Source organism: Pavona decussata, unplaced genomic scaffold (genome assembly GCF_977016875.1).
Source record: "Pavona decussata unplaced genomic scaffold, jaPavDecu1.1 SCAFFOLD_602, whole genome shotgun sequence".
NCBI classification, from domain to species: domain Eukaryota; kingdom Metazoa; phylum Cnidaria; class Anthozoa; order Scleractinia; family Agariciidae; genus Pavona; species Pavona decussata.
The window spans coordinates 6,256,774-6,274,942 of NW_028145860.1; the positions used below are offsets into that span (position 1 = coordinate 6,256,774).

The 18,169-nt window shown below is 41.4% G+C and overlaps 1 protein-coding gene across 2 annotated transcripts in view; it reads right to left on the reverse strand.

Annotated features, from left to right (window-relative positions):
* Positions 1-1,388: 1,388 nt before the first annotated feature.
* Positions 1,389-18,169, reverse strand: part of LOC146449696 (E3 SUMO-protein ligase RanBP2-like) — a 28,957-nt gene continuing 12,176 nt past the window's right edge. The window contains exons 19-31 of one of the 2 annotated variants that reach the window (XM_085101178.1): positions 17,930-18,105; positions 16,523-16,649; positions 16,165-16,221; positions 15,517-15,581; positions 15,005-15,065; positions 14,376-14,513; positions 14,032-14,181; positions 13,671-13,755; positions 12,922-13,022; positions 12,370-12,525; positions 7,317-11,965; positions 5,181-6,262; positions 1,389-2,731 (exon numbers count right to left, since the gene is read on the reverse strand). In XM_085101178.1, the coding sequence (XP_084957304.1) occupies positions 2,052-2,731; positions 5,181-6,262; positions 7,317-11,965; positions 12,370-12,525; positions 12,922-13,022; positions 13,671-13,755; positions 14,032-14,181; positions 14,376-14,513; positions 15,005-15,065; positions 15,517-15,581; positions 16,165-16,221; positions 16,523-16,649; positions 17,930-18,105 (7,527 nt within the window). In that variant the 3' untranslated portion in view covers positions 1,389-2,051. Of the gene's footprint in view, positions 3,463-4,987; positions 6,263-7,316; positions 11,966-12,369; positions 12,526-12,921; positions 13,023-13,670; positions 13,756-14,031; positions 14,182-14,375; positions 14,514-15,004; positions 15,066-15,516; positions 15,582-16,164; positions 16,222-16,522; positions 16,650-17,929; positions 18,106-18,169 lie in introns of both variants that reach the window. The other variant, XM_085101177.1, reaches the window with a different exon arrangement.

Consider the following 18,169-nt stretch of genomic DNA (forward strand, 5'->3'; position numbering starts at 1 on the left):
AAGAAGAGAAAAGAGTAATTGCCACGAGTGGGTTTTTATTGAGTTGTGAAGAGGTGGTCGTGAAGGTTTTCAATAAACACCCGATGCGCTGTCAATAGAGTCCCAGAGGATTTCTGGCAAATTAAAGTCACCCGAAATTGCCATGTTGTCGAACTGGTCACAAACGTCATGCAAAAAATAATCGAATACATCCATCCAACTTGGGTCTTCATTGGGTGGCCTATAGCAAAAACAGCAAGGGCTTTCACAGAGCTCTTGAGGTGACGACCTAATTCCCTTAACAATGTCAACAATCCATCGAAGGAGCAATCGTTTTCGGGAAAACGGCAATAAAAATTGTAAGAATGAAATAAGGTAAAAGGAGTCCAAGACTAGCGGTACCTCCAAGTCATCCTTCTGTCATTATGTTTTAGCCCGTCCGCATGCTCAAACCTCAAAACGTACCACATGGAAGACAAAATGACTACACTGTCATGTATATACTGATCTGAATCTCAGTTTAAGTCAGTAAGGTGGAACTGAGGTGCCAACGAAAGGGATCTGTCTCATATGGTCTAGGGGCCGACTTTTCTCTCTCTGTCTCGTCGGGGACAAGGTATCGGAAAGCAGTACGGAACCATCTCCAGCTGGCATAAGCGAACCGCGGGCCGAAATCTCGTGGTGCATCGTCATCGTACAACGCTCCGGCAAAGTGTCCAGAGGTACCGCTGTCGGCTGTATTTTTCTCTCTTTTTCAACCATTTTGATATTAGGGCTGACAAATCGCCGAAGACATCGTAGGGAAAGAAGCGTTTCATCTATGTCCCTTATCAAATTGTCGACGGGTATTGTGTACTATTCATGGCCTTTAAGCCAATTCCTTGAAAATATAACATCGATAAATACATTTACGCGCAGGGGGGATTGCAACCCTTTGGTGTCCAAGATCAAGGGCCTGTTTCACAGGAAATTCCTCCGCGAATCTGGAGAGATTTACGGAAAAATGTCAGGGAAACATTGAACTCATGGTTGATACTACGGAGTGAAATCAAGAAAACGGTGAACTCATGGTTGGAACTACGCCTTGAAAATCTTTTTCAAGTTATCGTATCACAAGCGAAAAGATTTTTTCATACAGTTTATGAAATTCTCGTCGAGAGAATTGATTCTAGTCAACACATTTGCCAAAATGTTACGGTTCTCAATTATGATGGCTTGGCTTATTGAGATTTTAGAAAACAAAGCGAGGAGAATCGAAATAAATCAGCTCCTCTTGCTTGTCGAGTTTTACAAGTGTTCGGGAATATTGAGGACCACCCGCCTAACCTGTACACACTTCTTGGTACATGTTGTTCTTCCAAATCCCCGATTGCTAAACATGTAATTTGTAAACACCTTGAACACCGAAACAAGATTTTACAGGTCCCATTTAATAGTAGAAAAGCAAAACTAATAAACAATTCACTAATTAACTGAGCAGTATTTAATGGTTGTGTACGAGCAAGGTTTCCTAACAAGTCTCCATTTGATAAGTTTGATATTTCGTCTGAACGACAAAATTTGTCAAGTTTTACTTTGACTGGTTTCCTCGTTCAAAAATTGGTGTCCAGGTTTTGAAAGACGCTCACTGGATACTTTTACACCCCGGCTTAACACACGAACAAGCCAAAGTTGTCAAAAAAAAAAAATGTTCAGGAAAACTTACTCGTGTGGAACCTACGTAAAATTTTAGGCAGCTTTGGTAGTTTATTATTGTCCTATGATGCATCAACGATGGTGTGTTCTACACACTTGTTTATAGTAAACAGCATGTTAGTCTTTACTTGGCCACAGCTATTTCTGCGATTCTAGGCTCGTTTCTACATTTGCATAGTAACAACAAGACTGTTTATCTAATCATGCAATTGACCGGCATCGAGTTAATAAGATTTGTACACCACATGCACAAGTAATCTCAGTATTCTCTCATTACTGTCCATCGTTTCTTCCCACCGTTATAAGGCTTCTTTATCTTCTATTTCTATGGCCTTCAGTTATCCTTGGTTTGGCTGACAGGACAAGCTATCAATGGATCAATCTTCCGGCTCATCTGTCAGCGAGGGAACAAAACTGTCCGGCTGTGAAGCTCCTTCGCCTACAGATTCATTTTGATCAATACCGTTATCGTTTGAATTGTTTTCGACGGGCTGTTTTTCACTACTCAATGGCACTCTCTCCTCGGGATGAGAATCATTTGACGATTCATCCGGTTTCGAATCCTCTTCAGCATTTGCCATCCCACTCGCACCACCCTGAGTTTCTCTTTCTCCCTCTTGACCAGCTGATAAAGCTTTCTCTTCTTGGTCAACTGAGACAGTTTTTGTCTCACTTTGAACCGTTTCCTTTGCCTTTGTGGCGGATGTACTGGGGGTTTGATTTAAGGACCCAAACGTAAAACTAGAGGGAGCAGAAAATGATGGAAAGGGATTTTCACTTCCACTTTGTCCAGTCGATCCTGAAGCCGACATGGAACCAAACGAAACCCCTGTATTAGCAGATAGCGCACCTGACCCGAATGTAAAGCCTGCTCCAATGGTTGGCACACCTGATCCGAACAATGGCTTTCCAATATTGGGTGGAACTTGCGCAGCTTCAACGCCTGGTTTTGGACTTGCACACGCTGCACACGCCAATTTATCACTGTCGTTTCTCACCATACAGACGTCACACTCCCACGATCCTTCAGCAACTTTAAACTTTGCCAGTAGATCTTCTTCCCCTTTCTCTTCATGTGCTGCCTCCTCTTGAACTGGCAACTTCAGAGACGCTAGATTCTTTAGTATCTCTTGGCACTCTTCAAACTTCTCTTTGAATTGCTTGGCGATGTCTTCAGTTTTAAACCTGACAGCAAGACTCTCTGGTTTATATTCTTCCTCAGAGAAATCTGCCGCTGTACTCCACACCCAGGATTTTTCTGAGCCTGCATTTGGCATAAGTTTCATGTCAGTGGTTATATGATGGTTGGCACAAAGTTTTAACACTTGTTCTCGACGCATCAGAACTCGCATTTTTCCTGTTAGATTGTTTCTCAGCAACTTGATATCTCCGACTCCTCGCTCTTTCCACTGCTTATCTTCAGCTACAAATCGATACAATTTGGCTCTGTGGGAAAACACGACTTCCTCATTTTCTTCTCCAGTTTTTACATCAATCTTGTCGGGAAGCGGAATGATTGGTTCAAAGTGTGGCCCATCATTATCTCCTTCATGTTCCGCTTCATGCTCGTCACCTCCAGGAGATTGAGATGTAAACAGTTTTGATCCCGCACCAGCAAATCCCGCAGACTTGTTGCTTGTTTTCTGTCCAAATGGACTGTTGCCGATTGATGAAGCAGCTACTGATTGGAAGGACAACGAAGCAATGTCTGAAGAGCCAAACAAAAAATTTTCTTTCTTTTTCTCCTCAGAATCTTTAACCGCTGGTTTGATTGGGCTTGATGTGTCGCTGTAACAAAAAAGAGGAAAAAAAGAAAATGATTGCTTCAAGCACCTTTGATAAAGAACCAAGACCCCTTTTCACCCAAAAAATAAGACTTTTTAGCTGCTCTTAGTTGTTTAGAAAGTAGGTCACTGAGCATTCAGATGATAATTGCCAACGCTTTAAAGGGCAGTTATCTACAAAATTTGAGCTTTGTTCCTTGACCAAATTGATCCCGTTCTTTAAAGCTTGGCCGTTTTTATCCAATGAAAAGTCGCAACCCCCCCCCCCCCCCCTAAAAAAAAAATGAACTTCAAAAGATACAAGTTATCCCCTCTTTGAACAACTGGAGCCTGAACAATAGCAATTGCGGCATTTACTATAATAAATGCCCTCGTGTTGTTCATTGGAACGAAGTCAACTAGTGGACTTGAATACAAGCCCAGCCAAAGTTTAACCCTCCGTCTAATGAACCGAATTAGTAAGAAATGCCCCGGGCGCATATTTGAGTAAGTAGGAGGCCAGTTGAAAGGCAACCTTATGTACTCAAGATGTGACTCCTTTTGCTTCTGGGCACAAGTCCTGCGCGTCTGGAAATGGTCAGAGATACTCGGCTTTCTTAAGGATGGCGCCTACCAATACAATGGTATTTTTGCGCGGTTTATGACTATGCGGGGAAAACAGACCTTCGCAAGTGCTATCGGAATCGAAAAAGAAAATTGGAATAACCGCGCATATTTCACAGTTAATTAAGCTTCAGTTTGGGGAAAAATGCCACACAATGTAACGCATTTCAAAAGCTTTTTAGAATAATTGTTGCTTAATTATCTCTGAAATAAACGTGGTTACTCCATTTTCCTTCTGGATTTCAACAGCCCTCACTTAGATCTGCTTTTCCCTTGTAGTCATAAACGGCGCAAAAATACCTCTGTATTAGGAGGTACCGTTCTTAACGAAGCTTATATAGTCTTTCTAAAATGGCATATACACCATACTAACCATCATCTGGGACGAAATTGCTTAGAGATCTGCCTTCGGAAAAAGAGAACAGTTTCTACAATCCTGGCCAAACGTCTTAGGAAGCTAACTGTAAACTTTACACTTGAGTCCCCTACTCCCCCCCCCCCCCCCCCCCCCACTTCCCCTTCGCCTAAATACAGGGATGGGGGTTGTTTAAGTGAAAAGGATAACAAGGACAACAAACGTATTCCGGGCAGGAATATACGACATTATGACCCACCAATTAATTGGACGAATCAATCAATCATTGAATTAATCAATCGACGAAACACATTACGTGATACAAAATCGGGCGGAGGTTATCATACATGATATCTGTCGTCTATTTTTTCTGGAGTTGGTTAAAGACAAAGAGCATCGCATTTTTTACGTCTTAACTACTCTAATCTAATCACGGTATTGTAAAATCAAGTAAACTAGTCAGCTTTCATGTATTTACTGGCATTCCTGCCGTAACCATCACTGGCTGTTTTGTTTTTTAACAGTAAAGGGCACGCGTTTGTGAAATTATCCTACACAATTAACACGCTACCTGTCTGTCTCCTTGTCCGCTTGGTTGTCATCTCCTGCAGGTGCTTCATCTGAGGGTCCACCAGCCTCTTCTTCATTCAGTGGTTGTTCAACGTCTTCACTATCATCTGTTTGCTCATCTGTTTCAGAAGCTTCCTCTTTCTCTTCTTCCTCGCTCTGATCTTCTGTTACTTTCCCTTCTTCCTTCAAAGAACCAAAAGATGGCGTTTGATTTAACGAGCCAAAAGTGAAGAGCGGTTTTGCACCACCATCAGTAGCTCCAGCAGAACCAAACGTGAACCCTGCCCCAGCTGATCCAAATGTAATCCCTGAACCAGAAGACGGTGCAGCTGCTCCAAACGAAAATGTTGAGCCAGAGGGTGTGGTACTGGATCCAAACGGAAACACTGGCTTTCCAGAAGTCTTTTTTTCTTCACTTATTTCAACGCCTGGTTTTGGACTTGCACACGCTACACACTCCAATTTATCACTGTCGTTTCTCACCATACAGGCATCACACTCCCATGATCCTTCAGCAACTTTAAACTTTGCCAGTAGATCTTCTTCTACTTTCTCTTCATGTGCTGCCTCCTCTTGAACTGACAGCTTCAGCGACGTTTGCTTCTTTAGTATTTCTTGGCACTCTTCAAACTTCTCTTTGAATTGCTTGGCGATGTCTTCAGTTTTGAACCTGACAGCCAGACGTTCTGCTTTACAACCTTCTTCAGAGAAATCTGCCGCTGTACTCCACACCCACGATCGTTCTGAGCCTGCGTTTGGCATTAGTTTCATGTCAGTGGTAATGTGATGGTTCGCACAAAGTTTTAGCACTTGTTCTCGACGCATCAGAACTCGCATTTTTCCTGTTAGATTGTTTCTCAGCAACTTGATATCTCCAACTCCTCGCTCTTTCCACTGCTTATCTTCAGCTACAAATCGATACAATTTGGCTCTGTGGGAAAACATGACTTCCTCATTTTCTTCTCCAGTTTTTACGTCGATCTTGTCAGGAAGCGGTATAATTGGTTCAAAGTGTGGCCCATCTTGGTGATCATCCACTCCAGTGTTGTCGTCATCATCATTGGCATCCGTTTTACGAGCATCAAACAGCTGAGACCCAGCACCAACAAATCCTGGAGACTTGTCTGGCGTCTTCTTACCAAATGGACTGTTACCTAAAGACGATGCAGCCACTGACTGAAAGGATAACGAAGCCACACTGGCAGAGCCAAACAGAAAGTTTTGTGGTGCTGTTTTCTCTTCAGGCGCCTCATTTGGTGTGCCCAGATCTTGTTTGCTGTGAAGATATTACAAAGTACAGGTTAAAGAACCTCGTTCTCCCTCACACTGGGGTGGGGAGATGAAAGATCCGGGGAATAAAGTTCCAAATTAAATAGCTTTTTTTATTACTTAAACCGTAATGATGATCCTTGTATCCATGGGTTATTTTCTCGCCCACTCAATTTTTGGCGCAAATTCACAGCCTTTCTCCGATGTACACTTTCGCGAGAAAGAGTGATTACCAAAGTACTAGGCTTTGCAGGGTGAATCACAATGCCGAACAAAAGTACCAGCAAGTACTAAGAAACGCGAGGCGAACACATGAAACAGATGCCAAGGATGATTTTTATGTCAATTCACGATTCGTTTGGTTTTAAGTATGCCAATTCTAACGAGAGTTTTCCTTTGAGTGGAAAGAAGTGTACTTTCCATGAGCTGATGAACCAAAAGAGAACTAAACAAAGGCTGTCACGGCCTAATCTATTTTATTAAAAACTGAATCATTGTATAATGCAATTCGAGGGATTTGATTGGCTTAGCAGCCATGGTATATAAGCCATTATACCATAGCCGAGAAATGGCGACCATTAAATTTTCTGCAGGTTATCCTTGCGCAGCGAAAATCAGTAAGATCTAGCAATATTTCTTGATTGTTTTTAATAAAACAATTATTCCACTTGCGCTTGTTGGATATGAGATGATTATAGCCAACTCGGCGCTACGCGCCTCGTTGGCTATCTATCATCTCATATCCAACGCGCGCTCGTGGAATAATTGTTAAATATACCATTTCACTAAAAATGCGCAGCACTGACAGAACAAACGAAGCAATAAAAACAAATATTCATACAGAACAAATTGGCAGTTACCCTCATTACTCACTCACAGCCCATTATCTCGGGTAGGAACTACGTCTATAAACTACTACCTATCAAATGAAAGCCAAGCAATACCGCAACCTTACTTGCAAAACTTTGCAAAGATTCATGATTGAAATTTTCTCCAGGGTATACCTAGACATCATAAACCCTCTTCATTAGCATATCAAAGGAAGAGAAGACATTATTCACCTTGCAGTAGACTCATCAGGGTTAGTGTCATCTGTTGTTTCCTCATATCCGAAGAAGTTGTTTGGCAGCTCTAGCCTCTGAGCTCTTTCCTTTTGATCTTCTGTGGCTTCTTTTTCAAAGACAATTGAGATCTCCTCTTCAACGTCCTGCCCAACTGCCTGTTCAGACTGTTTCTCTGTTGGTTTTGGTGTAGACTCCGTGTTGTCAGTTATACACGCAATTGACTGTGCAGATTCTTTCACTTCTGGTTTTGGTGAAGACTCGGAGTTATCAGTTTTACACACAATTGGCCGTGAAGATTCTTTCACTTCTGGTTCCGGTGAAGCCTCGGTGTTGTCATTTTTATACACAATTGACTGTAAAGATTCCTTCACTTGCTGTTCTGTTGAAGACTCGGCGTTGTCAGATTCAGATGCAGTCGACTCTATAGCCTTGGCAAATGTTTCCTTAAACTGAGAGGCGATCTCACGTGTTCTAAATCTTACACCCAAAGTCTCCGCGGCTACCTCTTCTTCTGAGAAATCCGCAAGTGTCGTCCAAAGCCACGCTCTGTCAGAGTTCGGAAATGGCTTAAGTTCCATATCGCCTGAAATTAGGTGATTAGCACAAAGCTTAAAGATCTGTTCACGTCGCATCAGAACACGGTATTTTCCAGAACTTGGATTAAGGAGAATCTTGATGTCACCAATACCCCGTTCTTTCCACTGAGATGTATCACCGTCATATCTAAACAGTTTGCAGCGTTCACAGAACAATACCTCTTGGCCCTCTTCCCCTGTGCGACATTCAACTTTTTCGGGGAGTGGTATAATTGGTTCAAAATGTGGTCCATCATCACCTATGTGGGAAGGACTCTCGGGAGACTGGGGTGACGCATGTGGCGATGGTGATTTGGGTTGGCGAGTAGGAGACCTGGGGGAGACTACCAGACTGAAGGTAAACTTTGATGGGGTTCCTATGCCAAATGGATCTTTTATCTGAACACTCTGGGAGGGTGTTGAAGGTTTTTGTGGCGATGAAACCCCCTGCTTACTAGGAGAAGATGTCTTATAAGGTGATGTTTCAATCTCATCATCTGCTATATTTTCACCTGGGTCCACTCGTCCAATGGTAAAAAGCTGTGCACTGGAGAGCCCCTTTCCTCCAGGTGACTGGAATACGAAGCCAGTTGGAGCTTCTGTTTTGTTTGGGTCCTGGAATGCGATTGGTTCTAATGACTCCACGACAGCATTTGAAGCTGTTTCCTCCCCAGCTGTCGATGAAGGTTCAACAACTTGGGCACCAGGTTTTACGGTATTGCACGCCACACAAGTTGAATCAATAGCCCTGTTTACAACATAACACAATTCACAAGTCCATGCACCAGGAGCAGCAGTAAATGTTGAGATAAATTGTCCATAAAGTTCGCACCCAGTCTTCGTTTGGTCTTCAGCTTCAGCTGTTTCTGGAGGATGTTCTGAAGATGAAAGCTCTTTAAGGTCATCAAATACTTGCTTAAATGTTTCCGCAATTTCTGGAGTCTTCAGCTTGACAGCTAGCTTCTCTGGCCTTGCTTCACCCTCGGCATAGTCTGCTGAAGTGTACCACACCCAGGAACGATCTGATCCAACGTTTGGTTTAAGCTCCATAGCGGCAGTGATGTTGTGGTTGGCACATAACTTCTTAATCTGTTCCCGTCTCATGAGTACTCGTCCACGACCTGAAGTTGGATGACGCAGAAGCTTTACCTCTCCAACCCCTCGTTCTTTCCACTGCCCTGAGTCAACATCAAACCTGTACAGTTTTGCTCGTTCAGAAAACAACACCTCAAGGCCTTCTTCTCCAGTAACGACCTGGATTTCTTCTGGAAGAGGAATGACTGGTTCAAAATGCAGCTGATCTTCATTTTGTCCCTCGGCTCCTTCAGAAGAATCAGCAAATAGTTGTGTTCCCGCTCCTTGGAATGGCTTGTGACTATCCTTCTTTTGAGTCTCGGAAAATGCATTGCTGTTTTGAACCAGAGATGAAAATGTAAGCTGGCCAAAGCTAGCTGATTGTCCAAACACATGAGAAGCAGAGGTGTTTGGACTTGGTTTTGCAGCATTCTCTGTTGTATTAGTAGTAACATCAGCTGCCTTGCTCTCTTTGTCCTCTTTTTCGCTAGTAGAACCTGCCACCGCCTTTGAAACCCCAGGGCAACCAATACTTCCGGGGCAAGCTTTATGTTTGGTATAATTAAAGAAATTTGGCGGCAGAAAAAGGCGCGTGGCTTTCTCTCGATCTGCCATGGAAGCACGAACTTCATAAACAATAACACAGTCTTCGTCTTGCTTTTTAGCTCCCTTTAAAGGACTCTTGGCCACCAAGAATCGCCTGAGTGCGGTACTGGCCTGAGAAGGTGCAGATGTCTCCGTCTGTGTGGAATGCACAGGAACAGGTTTCATTGGTGTTGTAATAACGTTTGCTTTACTTGATGGAAATGATGGTTTAGTTTGGGATGAAGGAGATGGCTTTTGCGCAGACACCAAAGAAGCTTCAGTATCTTGCTCATCGTCATCAGGATCTGTACGAGAATAATTTGAACTATCATCAGTGTACTTTTCAGACTCTTCATTACCTTCCTCGTTTTCAGAATCATATTCGTCTGTTATTGCACTGGACAAAGGTTTGGCTCCACCGTGAAGCAAAATATCCTCCGACAGATCATCAACAACATAAGGTGCAAAGTCGTAGCCTCTAGATGGGTATTCCTGTTTCATAGAATCTTTTTGTTCCTTAGCTGCCGCGAGAAGGCGAAGGAACTCACTGCTTGAAAAATCCACATTAGAATTTGGACCAAATTGCTGCTGATGTGTAAATGAGAATCCACCTGGTGGCTGTGGGGCACTTTCAGGTTGAGAGGTTGATGGCTCGAAGGTAGGTGGTGTTGTTTGGAACCAGAAGGTGTTAACATTTGCAGCCCCAGATGAAGCACCACCGAGCGGTGGGACTGAATCGAGCGGTCCAAACTGAAAGGAACCACTAGGCTGCTGCCAAAATAACTTTTGCTGAGCAATGTTTGGATTTTCAATGGGCATGCCAAACGGAAATGAAGATTGAGGCTGATTCTCAGTAAACTGGTATTGTGCTGATGGATTTGGTTCTTCCGTGATTTGATCACCGTCACATTTCTCGCATTTCACGGGGTCTGTTTGTGTACTGCTTGTTGAATGGTTTGATGCATCCAGATCGAATATCGGGGAGGTACCAGTGCCAAAAGAACCAAATGACACGGTAGGACCACCTTCCTGCTCTGGAGAACAACCGCCAAACACAGACGCTTCAGATGGTGTGGTATTTGCAGCTTGTTCTGTTGCTGGGAAAGAGAAAGGCGAGGATCCAGTTAAGCTTGAGGTACCAAATGGCAATGAAGGTTGGCTTGATTTGCTGTTGATGGCAGGGACTCCAAAAGCTGCCAACACAAAAGGTTGAGATGTTGCTGGTTTTGAGGTTCCCAATGCCTCAGAGGATGCACCAAAGACTGTAGACGCCTCGCTACTAGCTGCTAAGGATGGAGCTCCAAATGTAAATGGAGATGGTGAACCTTTAGATACCTTGCTTGTGGCAGCAAATGTAAATGGAGAGCTACCCTGTGTTTCTGTATCACTCATCTTGAAAACGAACGGGCTTCCTGACGAGCTGGAAACTGTATGTGGTGCACTGCTGGGAGTCAGTTCCTTAGGTACCTGAAACCCAGACATGGGCATTGCCTGGGCCACAGTAGTTTCACTTTCTTCTGACAGCTTTGCAGCTCCACAAGCTACACACACGGTCGTGTGTTCTTCATTGGAAACCATACAAACAGAACAAGACCACGAGCCAGGCTTTGGAGCAAACTTGGCCATAAGATCTGAGCTTTTCTCGTTTGTGTCTGCTGTGTTCTCTGCTACTTTGGCATCTTTCTTCGACATCTTTTGACACTCATCAAACGTTTCTTTGAATAGCAAGACTTCTTCTTGAGTTTTGAACTTAACGGCTAGCTGCTCTGGCCTTAAAACCTCCTCTGAATAATCTGCAAGAGTGTTCCAAATCAAGGAGTTAGTTGCACCTTTCTTTTCTTCTAACTTCATGTCAGCTGTAATGAAGTGATTAGCGCAAATCTTGTGGACAACTTCACGTCTCATCAAGATTCGACTGCGCCCTTTCACTGAGTTATGCAGAATCTTCATAGTTCCAATGCCACGATCCTTCCATGCAGAAACATCCTTATCATACCGATAAAGTTTCGCTCTGCTGCTAAACAACACCTCTTCCTCTTCCTCACCAGTGTGAATCTCTATTTGCTCAGGGAGGGGTATGAGGGGCTCAAAATGGATGTCTTCTGTATAAGAAGTTGAGGAATCATGCCTTAACCTCGCGGGGGATGTGGGCGATACTAGAGGCTCTTCAGGCTCGTCCACTCGCTTTTCAGGGCTGTTGCTGCTGCTTAACCCAGCAAAGAAACTGGAATCAATTTTCAGTGGTCCCTTGATGTTCGGTTGTGTAAAAGGTTTTCCACTTCCTGTGAGGGAGGTCTGCTTTGATGTAAGCGGTGTGGATTCAAACATGGGCTGACTTTGATCACCTACGCCTGGGCTTGGGCATGGGGGAGTGTTGAGAGTGGAATATAACTGCAACATGCTCACTTGATTCTGCGGGAGAACAAGTAAAATGTATTCATGAATAAATGACATTCAGGACTTAAACGTTAAGGCATATACAGGTTAACAACTCGGTTTTTAATCCAGTTTTTAAAAGGGATCACCTTTAACCACATTATATTACATCATCAAGTCGGTTATATTATGTGACACTACATACATATGAGCTTATGTTACCTATTTTAGACCATACTGTCACGCTAGGTTGCGCTATTTTTAGGCAATGTTGTCACGCTAGTTGTATTTTTAGGCTATTCTGAATGCTATATCCGTCTGCTGCAACATAAACTCACTGCGCTCCATGGAGATTTTCCAAGATTTTCCACGGGAAAGTTTTAAGAGTTATCCACTGACACTCTGGCAATAACAGAAGGTAAGTAGTTAGATATACTAACCTTTAACATGTTGATTTCTTCGCGCATGCTGCATATGGTTTCATCCCTTTTTGACATAGCCTCATCTCTGAGAGCCATCTGCTCTTGAAAATAGCCTTTATTTAAGGCCACCTCACTAAGTGTGGCGATAAATTCTTTGGTATTTGGATCTGGTGGCTAGAACGCAACAAATATGTCAAATATGAACATGAAAGTGGAAAGTAGATATTATCCTCGCTACCCAAGGATATATATTTTTAAAAAGTGGCACTATTACTGACAGAAACACACGGCTCTTCATATCCATTAACCTAATTAGACTTACATCAAGAGGATTGCCCCTCCCCTCCCTACTAGCGCACGGCATGCATGTTGCTCTCCTCCCACTTAAAAAAATTTCTCAGGTAACACCACAAGCAACCAAGGTTTCAGCCACTGAGTTTCTAATCTCAAGTACAGGTATGACACACTAGAACACAAAAGTGCACTGACAAGAAAATTACTTCAAACTGCCAACATGAAAAACACTGACCATTGCATGTGTAAATTACCAAATACTGAAGTTATTCTTACCTGCTCCACCCAAAAGTTGTCATCAGACTCCTGTACATCTGACGCATTGGTTGAGCTTTGAGTTTCTAGATAGTGACTCCGATGAACATCATCATGCTGACCTGAAAACATAAAATGATTCTCGCTTATGGCTGACAGATAACTTGCTTGATCTAATGAAGTCGAGTTTCATATCCTGGTTTCTATCATCTTCTTAAGATGTCATGGGCCACCTCTCATTTGCTACGTTGGGAAGCCAATTTTTTGAACCTCGATAACGTTCCTTTTTGCCTACGTTGACAATTTTCCAGTGAACATTGTTTTAGTTGGAGGGGGGGGAGGGGGGGGTTGGGAGATTGAAAACTGAGGTTAAGTTCTATTGGCCGTATTCCGGAACAAGAATAAGTGGGATAGCTATTAGATTTCTCTTTTTTAAGTAAATCTGGGAAGACATTTCTGCAAACTTATGACAACGCATGATAATTTAAGAGCCATTTCGTACTCCATTACCTCCAAAAACCTCTTTGGAGGGTTTTCTTGTAATGACTGTATACATTCCTATTCCAGAATAGGCTCAAACGAACGCAATCAAATCAAACGCACCCTAAAAAAGTTACATTATTTTATCAAGGTGTTCTAAGGACTTTTGTCAGCAATAGTAGTAGTCTACATTCTAGAGTTGACATTTCTAGGAGGATTTTTTTATATTTTACAAGTAAATCAATAATTTAATTTTCGGTTGCTGTTTTTACTGTGATTAGTTTAATAACCTGATGCTGTGCTTGCCCTTGGTAATCCAGTTCGAATGAGTCTTTCAATGTCATTGAGTTCATCTATGACAGCCTGCCGTCCAACCTTGGAGCAAAAAGAAAGGGGGAATATAAGAAACCTTTATTTGATTTCACGTCGTTTCAGGGACAGCACACAGAAACATTTCTGCTTCAATTTGAAATGATCACGTGCCACCTGCAACCTTCTTCAGGCCCTTCAGTCATTATGCATCTTGCTACAACTGGTCTGTACACTATGATTCACCAACCAAACATTCTACACTCACACACCCCTCCTCTCATGAGTTTGGCAAAAGTGTGCACTATCCAAACAGGAAAACAGATCCAAGAGAATACATACATCAGACGGGTCGGTCATCTTTAAGTAGGCCTGGAGAAGATCCCAAGCTTCCTGAAGATTCTGATAATACTCCTTTGTTGGAGAAGCAGTTTCTGTGTCCGTCTCTTCAGTCGCTGCACAAGCTTCAACATGTGCAAGGTATTTATAAGCCTTAAAGAAAATTAAAATCATGAGTCATCCATCCACAGAACCGACGAGTACTGCCAGATTGATGCTTTTTGAATTGTTTTTTTTTTTGTATAAGGTCACTGTTACTATGTCCAAATTATTAACCTCAACAGTCATGAAAAAGAAAAAGGCCTTAACAGCCTTGAGGAACATTCTGTGCATGAACAAAACAGTACCTGTGCAAGATTGAACATCCCTGGAGGAGTTTTGACCTGCTCAAACATTTCCATAGCATCAAACAGCTTCCCTTCCTTCATCAATGTTCCTCCCACCGTGAGACGCACAGACTGAAGCTGGAACTTCACTTCATGCTCCTGACAATGAAATAATAGTGTTGAATACTGGTAACATGACATTTTTAAACTCCTCAGTTGGCTATATGAATAAGATGTTTTTGATATCTGATGTCAAAAAAGAATAGGGACCATGATCTGTTCAACAGAATCACCAGTGACAGTGGCCCTGTATTGTTTGACTTGTTACCACCTAAACGTAATAGGGCTCTTAGAGATAGGGCCATGATTTCATACTCCCTAGAGTGAAAACTGAACTGTTTAAACAGGCTTTTGTGAATAGATGCCTTTTTAGATTTCTTGATGTTTTTTTACTTATTGTAATCTGTAATTTGCTTGGTTCTTCATTGATTATAAGTTCTTCAATGATTGTAAAGCCACACATATGTTGTGTCTAATTTTTTAATAAAGATTAAAAGACAGTCAAGCACAAGAAATGCGGGTTGAGTCAAAACAATTAATTAAAAGTATTAAAAATGTGGGTAGCTTGGAGAGTGTACAATTCAACTCACCGACAAGGTGTCAAACATGTGAGGAAAAAGAGGCTTCTCACAGCGTGGAATGCTCTCATCCCTGGCAGAAAACAAGCAAAAATTATTGCCAACAGGGTAAAAGAATTTAGATTACAGAAAATACATTCTTAAATGCATTGGTCTGAAATTTTTCTTTGTTTTGTTTTGTTTCTTTTTTTTCTCTTCCTCTCCTTGAGCCCACCTCAAATACCTTTACAGTTACCTGTGGTTTCTGAAGTCGTTGCTTGTAATATTATTATTTATTCAATAAAGTTGTTGTTTGTTTGTTTGTTTGTTTGTTTGTTTTTTCTATTAGAGCTCATATGGTTATGTACAAAACATACTGTTCAAGATTGGGATTGCTAGGGAACTTGAAGGCAAGGGATGGGGTCAACTTTATCAAGTCAATCAATAGCTTTACTGATAAAATAACACCATCTTTATTTGCGGTAGGGTGAGTCCTTACATCTAACTGAGTAGAATCCTCTTCACAGTATGAACAAATGACTTACTTCTCTAACTTTTCCAAAACTGTGAGAGCCTTGCGCAAGTAATGCATGCTCCATTTCTCCAAACTCTAAAGACAATGAAAACAACAGTTCTACATGTTCAGATTTGAAAACAAAAATGGCATCAATTGCACTTGCTGTGGAGCAAGGAACAAAGGAATCAACCACACATTTAGTCCACCTTGAAGTGTAGTGATACTATGCACAAGCTTAGGTGATTTAAACTAAATGGGTTTTGCAACTTTAACAACACAACATTATGAGGGGTTTCTTGTGATCACTATACATATTCGTATTCCAGAAAAGGGTCAATCGAACGCACCCTTACATGATTTGTAATGTTAAGAAACGTAGAAGACTACGTGACTTACTTTCCAGCTTAAAACACAATTCTTATTACCAGACAACTTGCAAAAAAGGTTACACATGCAATAATTTTATTTTATCTGTAACTTGTCTCACACTGGTTTTAAATTGCAAGTTAAAAAATCACATTGGCTTGAGCAAAAGTGCCTTTAATACACATTTTCAGTTACAGTAATGTGTAAACAATCTATCAAGGCCTTGCTAGAGACACACTTGTCAAATCAAACTTAAAATCAACACATAAAAAAATACAAAATAATATAATAACCAAAAAGATAAACAAACCTTCCAGTGTTCCTCATAATACCAAGGGTTCTCACCACTACCCTTCAGAAAGGTTGCCTGAAATATACAAAGAAAAGATTTATTCACAGCATCAGTAAATCATTTACCTTATAAAATTAATGATAGTCTTGTACATAAAGACCTCTAGTTTTATTTTGTTTTACATAGTAGTGAACAATGCACAAATTCTCCTATCTTGCTCTCATACTTTTCTTATAAAAGTACTGGGGAGAAGTTATAAAATATCAAGAAGATTCACCATGGGTGATCATTTCCTTAATTCTCATGACCTCAGGGGTTGAGTAAGCAATGATATCACAAGAAGGAATTTAATTCTAAAGGGTTTAAGTGTACCAACCTTGGATCCAAAGGAATTTCCAAGGTAAATCAGGAGCTGCACTTGTAGTCCATGCCTTTCATCCACTGCACGGATCTTCTCAATGCCAAGCTGAACAGTGCGGCGCATCTTTCCAGATTCATTCAAACTAAAAAAGAGAGGACGGACAATGAGATTTGTTGTAATGAAAAAAATTTGTGACAGACGCCCAAAACTCCCAGCTGGTCAAATGGTTCACTGGAATTGAACCCATTGCCACAAAAACAGGGAGAGAGTCATGTAAATCTACAACTGTTTAGTGTTAATGTGCTTAAGGTCATTCCCCTGTTTTGCAGTGCGCAACTCTACTGCGCACAATGGCAAAATAAAAAATTTACGCTCATTTCTAGCTTACTACTGAGTATCACTCAATCTGACTTGCATCTAACAACAAAATTCTTAATTTGCATTTTGCGCGGAAATAAAGGTGTCTTCATAAGACTCGCCCCAGTCCCTTCGCGGAGAAAACAGTTTTGAAGCTCGATTTACCACTGCTTTGTGAAATATCTGCAAAACCAACCCGGTGAACCTATTTTCTCTTTTCAGATTTCTAACCACAATATCGTTTGCTAACTACCGTGAAAATTTAAGGAAAATCCTAGTGTTAGAAATATCAAATTTTGCACCTAATATCTAGCCAATGGACATTTTGGTCTAGCTTCAGAAGTAAGGAATTAGATTATTTTGTTGAATATCTCAGTAGTACTGGTTAGGAATAGTTTTCAAACAGATTTCACATTGAAAATGATTTATGAACAAGAAAAAAATTCTATGAAATGAGCCGTTAACTGCTTTCTTCAGAAAATAATTCCTGTTCTTGGCAAATGCTCTATTATAGTCCTTTTTGTCCAAATATGCAGAAATTAACATATTTCAATGCTTCGTTGCTGAAGAACAAGCATCGGGACCCCCTCTTTTTATTTCATTTTTGCAGTTTACATATAGTGAACCACACATGGGCAAAGTTTGGAAAAAATCTGAGTGTAGGTTCTATTTTAGGGGAATGACCTTAAGTTAGATGTCACAATGAAGAATGTGACTAAGAGACATGCAAACATGATTAATCAGGACAACTGGCAGTATGGGTGTAGTGTCTTCTATAATTACTAGGACAGTAGAAGTACATGTATAGTCAAACTGTCTAAGACAACAAAGTATCTAATGTTTTGTCTTGGTGTCTACAAAACAGGGTGCTTGTTAAGATTTGTAAAAGGAGGTAATAAATTTGCAATAGCAGGTGGATGCCATCTTGTTAATGTTTCCCAGGGAATGATAGGAGCAAGATGGCCGTGAGAAGAATGGAAACCAAACATGGCGGTGCTTGAAGTCAGTGTTGTTCTTGACGAAAGAAAATGCTCAAACCAAGAACATTATCGTTTTGACAGTTACCTGGATTTTCCCGTGTACAAGTTATAAGCAGCAATCCACCACTCATCCTGAACAGGCAAACTAAGAGAAGAACACAGTGGCTGAGGAAGAACTTGTGGCTCATAATCTTCATAGAAAATGTCTCTATCTTCTAGCACTCTTGCTGCTGTAGTCCTTACAACTGCATAGACAAATGCCTACAAGAAAAAAATAAACTTAAAATACTTCTTGGGAAGTCTAAAAAGAAACCATAGGGCTTAT